Raw genomic sequence first — 13,518 nt, 5'->3', positions numbered from 1 at the left:
GTTTTATAAGAAAAATTGTATTAGTTACACATTTTTAAATCATTTTTAAACAAAATTCATGTAAGTCTCACTTTCTGCCAACACCGTACTTATACCCATACATTTTATTTCTTTTTATTATAACCATAAGATAACTTAATTATCCTTCTTTCATGTCCAATTTGTAAAATTTCATTTGATCGATTAGTTAAAGAATTACGTTAAAATAACTCAACCCTGCAATTCTCCGTACCTTAGTTTACTGTGCGCCAATGTTTGTAAGAAGGGTGACTTTAGTGTTATAAATAAAAAGTTATAGAAGCGACAGATTCAATTTTAGAAAAATATTTATACAGGGTTTTTTTGTAAAATTTTCTGAATTTTTCAATGGTCAAGACAGTTTTTTTCTAAAATTTATATTTTCGGGGTTATTTAAAAAACATCTAATTTCGCAGTTCATTTATTTAATAAAAAATGAAGCACCCACTTCTCGAGTAGAAGTTTTTGATATGTTGTTTATTAAACATTTCTTAATGAAATCACAAAAAGTTCTATCTTATTTGATTTTTTCCGAAGTGAAAATCTATATGCACTCCCCTATTACACGTATTTCAACTTTACCGTAGCCCCCATGGAGCACCTGTGTAGAGGCACTGCAATGGAATCAAATATTTTCATCCCGTCGGTGTAATTATTAAAATAATTTTCAAAGATTCTACTAGCACCATCTATGCATAGTTAGTCAAAATAGGCAGGAACTAAAATTCGAATTGTTATCCTCTGCGCTTTTTAAGATGGAAAATACTAAGCAGAACAGAGTGATGAATTAGTCGACAAGGGTATCTATAATTGCATCCAAGATCTGTCGTTCACCGTGATGATAATCTTTAGCGAACTATGTAGTTCCTTTTATGCTCATAAAAGTGAATACAAATAAAATGAGAGTAAAGATGATTCAGATTTGATTAAAGGACGTGCTTATAGCACATAAAGGAGTATAAAAGGAACTAGTTCGCTAAAGATTGTTATCACGGTGAACGACAGGTCGTGGATGCAATTATAGATACCCTTGTCGACTAATTCATCACTCTGTATTGCTTTTTATTTACATATTAAAAAGCATCATATATCTGCCTCTTTTTGACTAACAACAATAAAACAGTCTTAAAACAATATTAAAAAAAATAACATATTGCCAAAAATGCATTTGCTATTTGTTGATTAAGTCGGTTCGCTAAACTCGGACGGATTTTGACAAATTCAGAGTAGGAAACATGCAACAGAAAAATTCATACGTCACTCTATTAACAGCTCAAATAAACTTGCCATTGCATAATTCTTTCATTGAAAAAAGAAGAATTATTAGAAATAGTGGGTGTATACTAAACTCATAACTTCAATTGTTATAATTTAACATAATATTATATACGAAACAAACGAACGAAAGTAAATTACAAATTAAATTGTTGTTTATTGGAATAATTATTAGCGCCATTTACTTTCGTACTTCTTATGTTGCACAGTAAAATATTCATTGTTGAAGTAATCCAAAACAGGCGTATGTTCGTGGAATGGCTCATAGTAAGTAATTGTATTATTCGCGCTGTTTATATTATTATACAGGGTGTCTCGAAAAGATTGGTCATAAATTATACCACAGATTATGGGGTCAAAAATAGGTTGATTGAACCTCACTTACCTATATACAATAGTGTACACAAAAAAGTTACAGCCCTTTGAAGTTAGAAAATGAAAATCGATTTTTTTTCATATATCGAAAACTCTTAGACATTTTTTATTGAAAATGGACATGTGGCATTCTTATGGCAGCAACATCTTAAAAAAAATTAAAGTGAAATTTGTGCACCCCATACAAATTTTATGAGGGTTTTGTTCCCCTAAATACGCTCCAATTAAATTATTATTGTGGCACCGTTAGTTAAACGCTATGTTTTTCAAACTTTTTAGCCTCTTAGTACTTTTTCGATAAGCCAGTGCTTATCGAGATATTTTGAATATTTGTCGAATCCACCAGATATTTTTATATGGTGTACGATTATAGAGACCTGTTAATAATCTGAAAATTTATTTATAATTTACATTTTCAGGTATATGTTGATAAAGAAGCCACATTTCGATAAAAGGTGACTTATCAAAAAAAGATTAAGAAGCAAAAAAGTTTTAAAAACACTGTGTTTAACTAATAGTACCACAATAATAGATCCTATCGAAAAAATACTACGACACAAAAAAGTTTTAAAAACGCTGTGTTTAACTAATGGTACCACAATAATGAATTAATTAAAACGTACACAAAAGTTTGGGGGGGTTTAAGGGAACAAAACCCCCATAATATTTTTATGGGGTGGACAAATTTCACTATAATTTTGTTTTTAGATGTTTCTGCCATTAGAATGATACATGTCCATTTTCAATAAAACATCTCTAAAAGTTCTCGATATATTAAAAAAAATCGATTTTCATTTTGTAACTTCAAAGGGCTGTAACTTTTTTTATGAGCACATTTGTACTAAGGTAAGTTAGGTTCAATCGAACTATTTTTGACCCCAGAATGTGTGGTATAATTTATGACCAATCTTTTCGGGACACCCTGTGTATTAGTATTACTGTCGTTTCGTTGTTTGTTTACTTTTAATATAGGCTATGAGAATGTGTGCTTGTTTGTATAATAATTTCCAGCTACTTCATCTATGTCAGAATGTAACCAACTTAGCAAAAAAAATTACTAAATTTACTAGACAGTTCGTTACTTTATTTAAAATTTACTTTTGCTCTCTGCTTATAATATAAATTCAATATGCTCCTGGGGTTATTGTAGTCTATTTTCTTTGATTTTAGGACATTCATTCATTGTTGATATCGCACTCTATCGAATGCTTTATTATAGTCAATAAAGCAATTAGGAAATGAAAATCTAGAACTGCAAAATAAAGTAGAAAAACCTGAAAGACATAACAAAAGAAATATTACATTTGGTATAAAATAGACATCTTAACACTGTCGCTGGTTAACTTTATTTCTGAACGTTCTTCTACATGCGGAATGAACTTAGCGGAGCATATACAGGGTGTTTGGTAAAGAATGGGCCATAGCTTAACCTTAGATTCCTGAGCTTAATAAAGTTGATAATAACCGAAATACAGGGTGTCAAAGTTAAACTTTTATTTTATTTATTCTTGAATATTTCCTGACAGGCATGGGATAATAACACGAAATTTGGTAAGTGGTGCTGGTATTGTACACCCTAATAAATTATGTTAAACAAACGTTTCTGCTATTACCAGAAGCGTACGACGGGGGAACGTGAATAGTTGATCCTTCCCAAATTCTACGCCACTGGCGGAATTTCTATTTTAGTGCAATTTTTTGATTCTCCAATACTTTCTATGTAAATAACATACTCTTCATTCGTAAAGATAAAGTCATTACTTTTCGAGATATTTCAAGCTAAATACGAAGGGGCAGAATACATTAAGAGGATCGGTACGTATTTTCGGCTGCAATGCTATTCAAATGGGGATTCATTTTTTTCGAATCCTGAGAAAACTAATAAGTATTTTTGAAAAATTTAAACGCAGAATGAAAGATTACGTTATTAGCGAGGGCCGAAAGTCCCTGAGAACTTCTATAATGTTTATTTTAATAAGTTACAGGGGTGAAAAACTAAGCGAAAATTTAGTGTGATTTTTAATTTCAAATATCTCATTCAAAATAAACTTTTTATTTATTCTAAGGGACTTTCGGCCCTCGGTAATAATTTAATCTTTCATTCTGCGTTTAAATTTTTCAAAAATATTTATTGGTTTTTTCAGGATTCGAAAAAAATGAACACAATGCCGTGGTAATATTTTCCAAATCTATCTTTGTCTTACAACGCACTCAGCCCAATATAATATTGTCAGCATATATTGTCAGTCAGACACTGACAATCAGTGACAATTTTAAATATTTGACATTGCATCGGGAATATTTTAAGTTATTGATTAAATATTATTGATATATAGTGTATTTGATAAATAATTGATTTAAGACGTAAACTTAATAAAAAGTTATTTATTGAGTATTATTTGTGGAAGATCCAAGCAGAGAATACATCAGGATAATATATTCTGTGATCCAAGTATTTTGTTGTTAAAGATGTTCAAAATTGTAAGCGTTCCATAACAATATATTATTGAAAAATCACTTTAACACTTTTCCTCTTTTCTCGATTGAGTATTAGTTTTTGTTGTACAAATAAATTATTACAATCACTGAATACATAGTTAGTGAAAAAATTATCACATTTATTATTAACTGAATTAATAATTTGCAATTATAAAAATAACAGTTATCCAAGAACATTCAAAAGCTATCTCTTTAAATTAATGATGACATTTTCAAGTAAACTGACATTCTAGTAATGTTTACATATCCATACCAGTGTGAATTTTACTACACGTAATTTGCCGTGTAAAGACAGAAAAAGTAGGGATACATGTAAAATATTTGCGAATTATGTACCCATAGCCTTAATCAAAATAAGTGTGCCTTTTTATTTTAACCACAAATATCTCGAAAACTAATGACTTAATCGTTACGAATGAAGTGTATATTATTTGCATAGAAAGTATTGGAGAATCTAAAAATTACGCTAAAATGGCAGTTTCATCAGTGGCGTAGAATTTTTGAAGTTTCAACTACATATTCACTTTCCCCTGTCGTACGCCTCTGGTATTAACCAGAATTGATTATTCAACATAATTTAGTAGAATGTAAAGTACCTACACTTTCTGCCAAGTATCATAAGGATATATCAAATATTTTTATAGTACCGGGCACATATATTTCTTAAAGTTTTAAATAAAGAATAAATTATTAAAAAAAAGAATACTTTAAAATAATTTGACATATCCGTATCATACTTGACAGAAAATGTAGGCACTGTACACCCACTAAATTATGTTAAATAATCGTTTCTGGCTACTACCAGAGGCGTACGACAGGGTTGACTTCCCAAATTCTACGCCACTGACGAAACTGCTATTTTAGCATAATTTTTAGATTCTCCAATACTTTCTATGCAAATAATATACACTTCATTCGTAACGATTAGGGCTACGGCTCCACGGGCGAGAAATTGACGCTAGCAGTAGCCGTAAAACGAACTTAAGGTTCCGCGGAACGGAATAGGAATAGCCGAACTGAACCGACTACGCACAAGTCCTGTAGTCGATACAGTTCGGCTATTCCTATTCCGTTCCGCGGAACCTTAAGTTCGTTTTACGGCTACTGCTAGCGTCAATTTCTCGCCCGTGGAGCCGTAGCCTTAAGTCATTAGTTTTCGAGATATTTGAAGTTAAAAATGAAAAGGCACACTTATTTTGATTAATGTATTTTGTTCCTTTGTATTTAGCTTCAAATATCTCGAAAACTAATGGCTTTATCTTCACGAATGAAGAGTATGTTATTTACATAGAAAGTATTGGAGAATCAAAAAATTGCACTAAAATAGAAATTCCGCCAGTGGCGTAGAATTTGGGAAGGGTCGACCATTCAGGTTCCCCCATCGTACGCCTCTGGTAGTAGCCAGAAACGTTTGTTTAACATAATTTAGTAGAGTGTACAGTACCAGCAACACTTACCAAATTTCGTGTTGTTGCCCCATGCCTGTCAGGAAATATTCAAAAATAAATAATATAAAAGTTTAACTTTGACACCCTGTATTTCGGTTATTATCAACTTTTGTACTAAGGTAAGTTAGCTTAAATCGACCTATTTTAACCTCAGGAATATAAGGTTAAGCTTTGGCCCATTCTTTACCAAACACCCTGTATTTATGCAGTTATTACTACTATATTGGTAAAGTTCATATTTTGAAGTGCACATAATCATATGCATTTTCAGTTCATATGCAAGTTCATATGTATTCTTGTTTTTAAAAAATTGCCTGTTTCTCTAACACTTTAGTTTTAAATACCACTCGTGTAAGATGTAGTCTAAATTATAAATAATAAAGTATTCATTGAATGGTAATTCATTGAAAAGGAAAAAATATTTGAAATTCACGATCAGGAAATTTATGAATTTATGTAGAATATAAAATTGAATATTTAAAAATTGGTCGCATCAACAATGATTTAATGAAAATCCTAATGAATATTTTTTTGTAAATTTTAGGAAGACGTGGATGCTGGTGCTATAATAGCCCAAGAATCAGTCCCTATAGAGCTGGATGACACAGTACATTCCCTTACCGAAAGAATAAAAACTGCCGAACACAGAGCTTTCCCGAAAGCGTTAAAACTTCTGGCTTCGGATAAAATTAGATTAGGAGACGATAATAAAATTATCTGGTCTTGAGATGTTGTTATGAAATAAACTTTTATATTTTGTAAATGACCTTTGTTTTTGTTCTGATTGAGAAATATTTACAATAATTCGATAAACATACTGACCCCGCTGACGGTTTCTGTGTTTTGTTTTTAGTTGTTTTAATTTGTTCAAACTGTAAGTAGGCGTATTAAATATGAGTGGACAGTTAAGTGAACGTGATAATGCCATTGTGAATTGTATTTTTAATCCAAATTTGCCCATTGGGGAAGGTATCCAGTGTGAGGAACTTAAAGGTAAACTATTACAGATTACTACATTAATGCATGATTTTTTAATTTATTTTATTGTTTTTCGTCAATTGGTAATCATTGTTATTCGATATGTGCATAAAGATATGATTCCGAGGACTACTGCAAACTGCCGCGGCAGCATTTAGGTAAGCCGCACATTGGGACGCAGATGACACAGGCGACACAGTGCAGGGCAGGTCAGAAAATATACGTGTCACGCAGTGTGAGCGCATATTTGAAAGCAGTCCTCTCGAAAATTTTGAGGTGCGAATAGCAAATATATTATTTGTACATAGAAAGAGAATTTTATAATTTAAATAATGGCGTTGTTTCTGGACAGTTCCGAGTCAGGGTCAGACGCAGAATTTGAAGAAACAGTTTTATTATACAACATGTCAAGAGGGAAAAATTATTTTGGAGAAGCAACTTTATATGCTTTATAGAGTTCGAAAAAGCATTTGATAGAGTAAGACACGACCACAGTATAAAGAGGGACATTAAAACCACTTCTCTGTCGGCACTTTGATCTCAAGAAGTAATACTGGCAGTACGCAATTGATAATTCACCAGTGGTGGATGCGGGTTTTCCCTGTTAAAACCCGTACGTTTCTATGCGACTAGCAATGCGAAAGTGGGGCAAAAGCGACTAAGAACATTGCGCGGTCGCCATGCGCGACTACAGATTTTACTTCCAATTTTTCGGAGAGTGGTTCTACTGTCCCTCTTTATACTGTGACACAACCTACTATTAGAACGTTTGCAAGAAGTCGGTTTAGATGGAAAAGACATCAATTTACTAAAGAACTTGTACTGGAACCAAAACGCCAGAGTTAGGATCGAAGGTTCCACATCCTCATAAGTAGAAATTAGGAGGGGAGTTAGACAGGGATGTGTTCTGTCGCCTCTGCCGTTTAATCTTTATCCGAGTTTCTATTTAAAGAGGCACTGGAGGACTCCAAAGATGGAGTCAAGGTGAATGGCGTAAATATCAACAGCATCAGATACGTCGATGATACGGTGTTGATTGCGGATTCCGACTTGGGTCTGCAACGACTCATCGACAAGACCAACTCCACTTGTGAGCAATTTGGTATGAAAATAAACATTAAAAAAACCAAAGTGATGTCAATCCGAAAAAACCAAAACGTACCTCAACCTTGCACAATAAATGGGCACATTTTAGAACAAGTCGATAGATTTAAGTACTTGGGATGTTGGATCGATAGCAGCCTAAATCCTGATTCTGATCTAGAAATAAGATCGAGAATAGAACGACCAGAAAATCTTTCGAAAAAATCAAAAAACTGCTTTGTGATTCTCGAATAAAACTCGAAATTCGACTACGTTTATCCAAATGCTACGTCTGGTCGACTCTTCTCTATGCAGTTGAGACATGGACCCTTAAAACATCAACCGTAAATAAGTTGGAGGCCTTTGAAATGTGGATCTACCGGAGAATTCTCAAAATTTCGTGGACATCGCATATCTCAAACGAAGAAGTGGTGCATAGAATAGGCAAGGCAAGAGAACTTTTTAACACAGTAGTGAAAGTAGAAAAACATCATACCTAGGCCACATACTGAGAAATAATAAGTACCAATATGCTCAACTTATAATGAAAGGAAAGATCGAGGGAAGGAGAGGGCTAGGAAGAAAAAGACTATCGTGACTCAGAAATATCCGACAATGGACAGGGCTAAATTTTGAACAGCTAATAAGAACAGCTGAAAACAGAGAAGAGTTTGCAATTGTAGTAGCCAACATCCATTGAGGAGACGGCACTTCAAGAAGAAGAAGAACTATATAAAAAGGAGAAATACTCGTAGGGAATTTGCACTATCGTCCGAATTCTCTGAGCCTGTTTTTTAAAATTATTTTCCGTTAAGCAGAAAACAATTTTCCAGAATTCATCGTTTAATTTTGCTTTTAAATAATTATTGGGATCGTAAAGAATTGTATGGCTTCTCTGCTTCTCACCAATTCAATTAATTGTTCATACATTTCGAATATAACCACACAAAATTTTACTAGAAACAAACAGCTGCTCGGCACGTGGCACAGGAATCTGTGTCCGGACGACTGCGCTGGCAGGTTTACTTAGACACGGTTCTGTGCTGCCCTGCTCTGCGTTCCAGTTCGCGCGGGATAATTTAATTGTACGGAAAATAGAAACCTGGGCTGTCCTACCCTGCGTTGCCTGCGTCACCTGCGTCTCAATGTGCGGCGGGCCTTACACGTGTAATAATGTAATAATTTAATCGTGTAATAATGCGTCGCATTATTACACGATCAATATTACTGTTGATTAGTAATACTGTCAGTATCACCTCTACTTTTAAAATACTCATCATCATCACGTAGCGCTACAACCCTGGGTGGGTCATGGCTAACTGTACAACTTTCTTCCAATTTGTTCGGTCTTCCATCAACCTAGGGTCAAATGGAATGTTCATTTTTCGGAGATCTGCTTGGATGTTATCTCTCCATCGCATTCTGGGACGTCCGAGTGGTCTTTTGCCTGTAGGAATCTCCTCCCATACCAGTCTTATAAGTCTCTCGTTATGAAGTCTGTGCACGTGACCTGCCCATCTTAGTCGCTGTGATTTAATTTCTTGGACAATATCGGTGTCATTGTAGAGTGCTTTTAATTCGATGTTGGTTCTGATCCTATACCGGTTTGTGTTAATGTCGTGGTGAGGTCCGAAAATTTTTCTATGGATTTATAGATTTTGATCTTGGAACTTCTTGCAAGATTTTTTGATTTTATAAGCTTATCCAGTGCGAATAGACAGCGATTTGCTGATTTGATTCTATCTTTTATTTCTTCAGTTACATCGCTGTCAGCTGTGATTATGGCCCCCAGATACTTAAAATGTTGTACTCTTTCGAAATTGAAGGCGTTGATCGTCACATTTTGTCCTATCCTGTCTCTTCGTGTCGTTCTATTTATACACATATATTGGTATGCTCTATATTTTCTCTCAGTTATGAGATTGGTCAGTATCTTGTCAATTCAATTAATTAATTAATTATTTTAATTGCTACTCATGGAAACAAAACCTTAATAAATCTTTCCAATAAAAAAATGTTCTCAGGGCTAATTGATTTTAATATATCACCTTTAGTTTGTGGCTTCTAGTATTTCTCATTGCTTACTTTATCCAGGACAAAACAAGGAAAATAAATATGCTCACAATTATATAAATTTTATAAATATTATTTATTCATAGACTATACCATAAATAACAACCCTCCTAGAAGAATCCTTATGTCACAACCTGTGGGAAGTAGAAATAGGGGTAGGCCAAAACTTAGATGGAAAGATGGTGTAGATGAGGATGGGACAAAAATAGGCGCAGCAAACTGGCAACGGTTGGCAATGGATAGGACTGACTGGCGTAATAGACTTGGGAAGGTCGAGGCTCTTTCATAGGGCTGTAGCACCATTGATGATGATGATACCATAAATATAAGATTCAAAATGCATGCTAAAACTTTATTCTCTCGTAAAAATATTTTATCTATTAAAAATAATCTGTAATTCTATTATCTCCTTTTCTTTTAACAAAATTTTATTTAAATGTTTCGGTGGACTGTTCCTATTACTATAAAACTAATATAAAAAAAAAACAAAATTTAATTTTCACCTTTAAATAGATTACTTATGTCCTCTATGAATTTATGAATGAATAAATTATGCTGTAAAACTTTTAAATTGACAAAAAACAAATATGGTATGTAATATCAAACAACTCTCTCTTTTCTCAAATAATCTTACTAACCTTATCTATCTTCTTAACTTCTTTTCATGGATTATGTTGTCCTCGTTTCTCCCACACGTGCTCCTCGGATGCTGCAACTGTTCTTGTCCAAACTTTTTACCAAACAAAACAGCACTCGCTTGAAATCTTTCCTCAATTTAGTCTCTGACTCGATACAAACAATATAAATCTTTATAATTCCAAGATTTTTTCTCTCAGCTCGATATCTTGTGCAAAATTGATACAAACCGGCTACTCGTTCCAGACAGAAAACTGGAATCTATTCGGACACGAGGAGATTTTACTTCTCGACTCGATCACGATTTCGTCTCAACAGAAATCTGCTTACACGGCCACCAAATTAACCACTTTACACATAATCACTACTTTCCAAACTCGACTGGTCTCTTCAGATCTTGTTTACACAGTAAATCTTTTTCCCTCATCAAACTCAGACTCAAACATTCTATTCTCCCTCCATCGGTCTCTTTCGCCAATCACAAGCATTCTCTCCACATTACCTCCCTACTTTCATTTCTTAAGAACAAATAGTGTTATATACAAATTTTCTGTCTTGTTAAATTTCCAGGAAATATTAAAATTAACTTCTTTTTTATATCCTAGAAAAAAACCTCTATTCTAAAACTAAACAAATCTGTTTACCGTCGTTGCTTTCGAGGAAACCATTTAGAAACGTCCTATTGTTCACTCCAACCGCGAATACATCCACTTTCTAAAACCGATCGTAATTTAGTTCCATTGTTTTGAATTGTTAAGTCCGTTCGTAGAATCTTTATCACTACACTTTTCCTCTTTACCACGAAACACTGCTTACAACTAATTATATTATTTACAAATTTGGCCATATACAGGGCGAAGAAAAGTTACGATCTTGTGGTCTTGGATATAAAATGAATTCTCTAAATGTTCCCCATAAAAATTATATAACAATATATTTTGTCTTCTCTTCATTAATCCTCAGCCTTACTTCGGTTGTTGCCCCTTCCACCTTGTTGAAAATGGCTTTTGTGGATAAGATGGAGTCTCCAACGAGGTCAATGTCATCTGCGTATGCTAGTAATAGTCTTTATTTCGGCCGACCTCATGGCTTTCTCTAATACACGGTTAAAAAGTAGTAGAGATAACGCATCACCCTGTTTGAGTCCACTGTTGATTTCAAAGCTGTCAGACAGTCTATTATTTACACCTACTTTTGAAATTACACCCTCCATACAGACTTTAGTCATCCGAATGAGTTTCTTTGGTATTGAGAACTCCGCCATGGCATTCCATACTTCGCTTCTTTCTACGCTATCATATGCCTGTCCAAGGTCTATGAAGAGATTGTGTATGGGTCTGTTATACTCCCATCCCTTTTCTAGAAGCTGTTTCAGCGTGAATAGTTGATCTATTGTGGAACTGTTTGACCTTTTAAAATATTGATGCCGAATATGTAGATATTTCGTCAATATCGCGTCAGTATTTTTCCTGTTTCATTACATAGACCGGGGCATTTAGCACTAAAAGCACCCGAATAAATCGATTTTTAAATACAGCACCTAGAGACTTGCAACTTTTTGCATTGTGTTCAGAATGATGTCAGGAAAAAAGTCTACTATAGAAAAATGGGTGGAAATGCTTAGTTGCATTTTAAAGTACAAAAGTGCATAAACATGTATTTAAAATTAGCATATTAAGCTCCAGATTTTGTTAGTCAGGAGTTTTTGGGGTCGCTAAACACAACTATAACATCAGAACCGACCTCCGGACCACCTGGTGCCCAGGGTCAATATTAAGGCACGTTATCTGGAGGTTCGAGGATTATCGGCACTAAATTGATGCAAACAGATTACTTGGAGGTTTTTGGAGTCGCTGAACACAATTACGCTATCAGAACCGACTCCCGGAGCACCTGGTGCTCAGTGTCACTGCTAAGGCACGTCATCTTCTGGAGTTTCGAAGGTTTTTCGCATAAAATTGATGCAAATAAATTACTCTGGCGATTTTTGGGGTTGCTAAAGACGAATACGCCATCAAAACCGACACTCAGAGCACCTAGTGTCTAGAGTCACATCATCTTCTGGAGTTTCGATGGATCTCGGCATCAAATTAATGCAAACAGATTACACGAGGGGTTTTTAGGGTTACTGAATATGAATACGCTATCAGAACTGACCCCCCGGACCACCTGGTGTCCACGGTCATTGCTAAGGCACGTCATATTCTGGAGTTTCGGCGTTAAATGCATTCAAATAGATTACTAGGAGGTGTTTAGGGTCGCTGAATAGGAATATGGCGTAAGAACCGACACCCGGACCATCTGCTGTCCAAAGTCACTGCTAAAACATGTTAGCTTCTGTTGTTTGGAGTATTTTTGGGCGCCAGGTGCACCGGATGTCGGTTCTGATAGCGTATTCTTGTTCAGCGACCCCAAATACTCCACTAGTAATCTGTTTGTATCAATTTAGTGCCGAAAGCAATCGAAATTCCAGACGCCGTGGCGTAGCAGCGAACCTGGCCATCAGGTGCTCCGGTGGTCAGTTCTGATGGCGTATTCATCTTCAGTGACCCCAAAAACCTCCGAGTAACAAAATATGGCCCTTAATACACTTGTTTTAACATGTTTACGCACTGTTGGATGTATTTTATGCACTTTAAAATGGACTATGCATTTCCACCCATTTCTCTAAACTCTATAGTATACTGTTTTCCTGACATCATCCTGAACACAATGCAAAAAGTTGCAAGTCTCTAGCTGCTGTAAAAATTCGATTTATTTTGTGCTAAATGTCCTGCTCTAACACGGTCAATAAAACTGTCTTTACTTGCAAATACTGGCAATAATACTGATCGTGTAAGGGCCGCTAAACAGTTGACATTGGTTATCATATCACATAAAAAATATGGATTACGAAATGCTGCAAGTTTTACTGCAAGAAGAAGAAGATGACGACGATTTGTTATTGTTTCATTATTCTAGCATTATAGCAACGATTTACAGGTTAAGGCCATGGGTACATAATTCGCAAATATTTTACGGCTATCCCTACTTTTTCTGTCGTTACACGGCAAATTGCGTGTAGTAAAATTCACACTGGTATGGATATGTAAACATTACTAGAATGTCATTCTACTTGAAAATGTCATCATTA

At 34.7% G+C, this 13,518-nt stretch overlaps 2 protein-coding genes across 3 annotated transcripts in view; both read left to right on the top strand.

Moving 5' to 3' along the window:
- LOC114339287 (trifunctional purine biosynthetic protein adenosine-3) overlaps positions 1–6,378 on the top strand; it is a 53,692-nt gene extending 47,314 nt beyond the window's left edge. The window contains exon 12 of the mRNA XM_028289915.2: positions 6,160–6,378. Within this exon, the coding sequence (XP_028145716.2) occupies positions 6,160–6,342 (183 nt within the window). The 3' untranslated portion in view covers positions 6,343–6,378. The remainder of the gene's footprint in view (positions 1–6,159) is intronic.
- A 28-nt stretch (positions 6,379–6,406) lies between these two features.
- The window catches only part of LOC114339296 (tetratricopeptide repeat protein 36 homolog), a 32,663-nt gene continuing 25,551 nt past the window's right edge, over positions 6,407–13,518 (top strand). For both annotated transcript variants that reach the window (XR_007698449.1, XM_050652529.1), the window contains exon 1: positions 6,407–6,608. Coding sequence is in view for 1 of the 2 variants with exons in the window: in XM_050652529.1 (XP_050508486.1) it covers positions 6,509–6,608 (100 nt within the window). In the remaining variant the exon portion in view is untranslated. The remainder of the gene's footprint in view (positions 6,609–13,518) is intronic.

This window comes from Diabrotica virgifera, chromosome 5 (assembly GCF_917563875.1).
Source record: "Diabrotica virgifera virgifera chromosome 5, PGI_DIABVI_V3a".
Classification (NCBI taxonomy): Eukaryota; Metazoa; Arthropoda; class Insecta; order Coleoptera; family Chrysomelidae; genus Diabrotica; species Diabrotica virgifera.
Note: the sequence above shows the minus strand (reverse complement) of the source record. Positions and strands in the feature narration are given on the sequence as shown.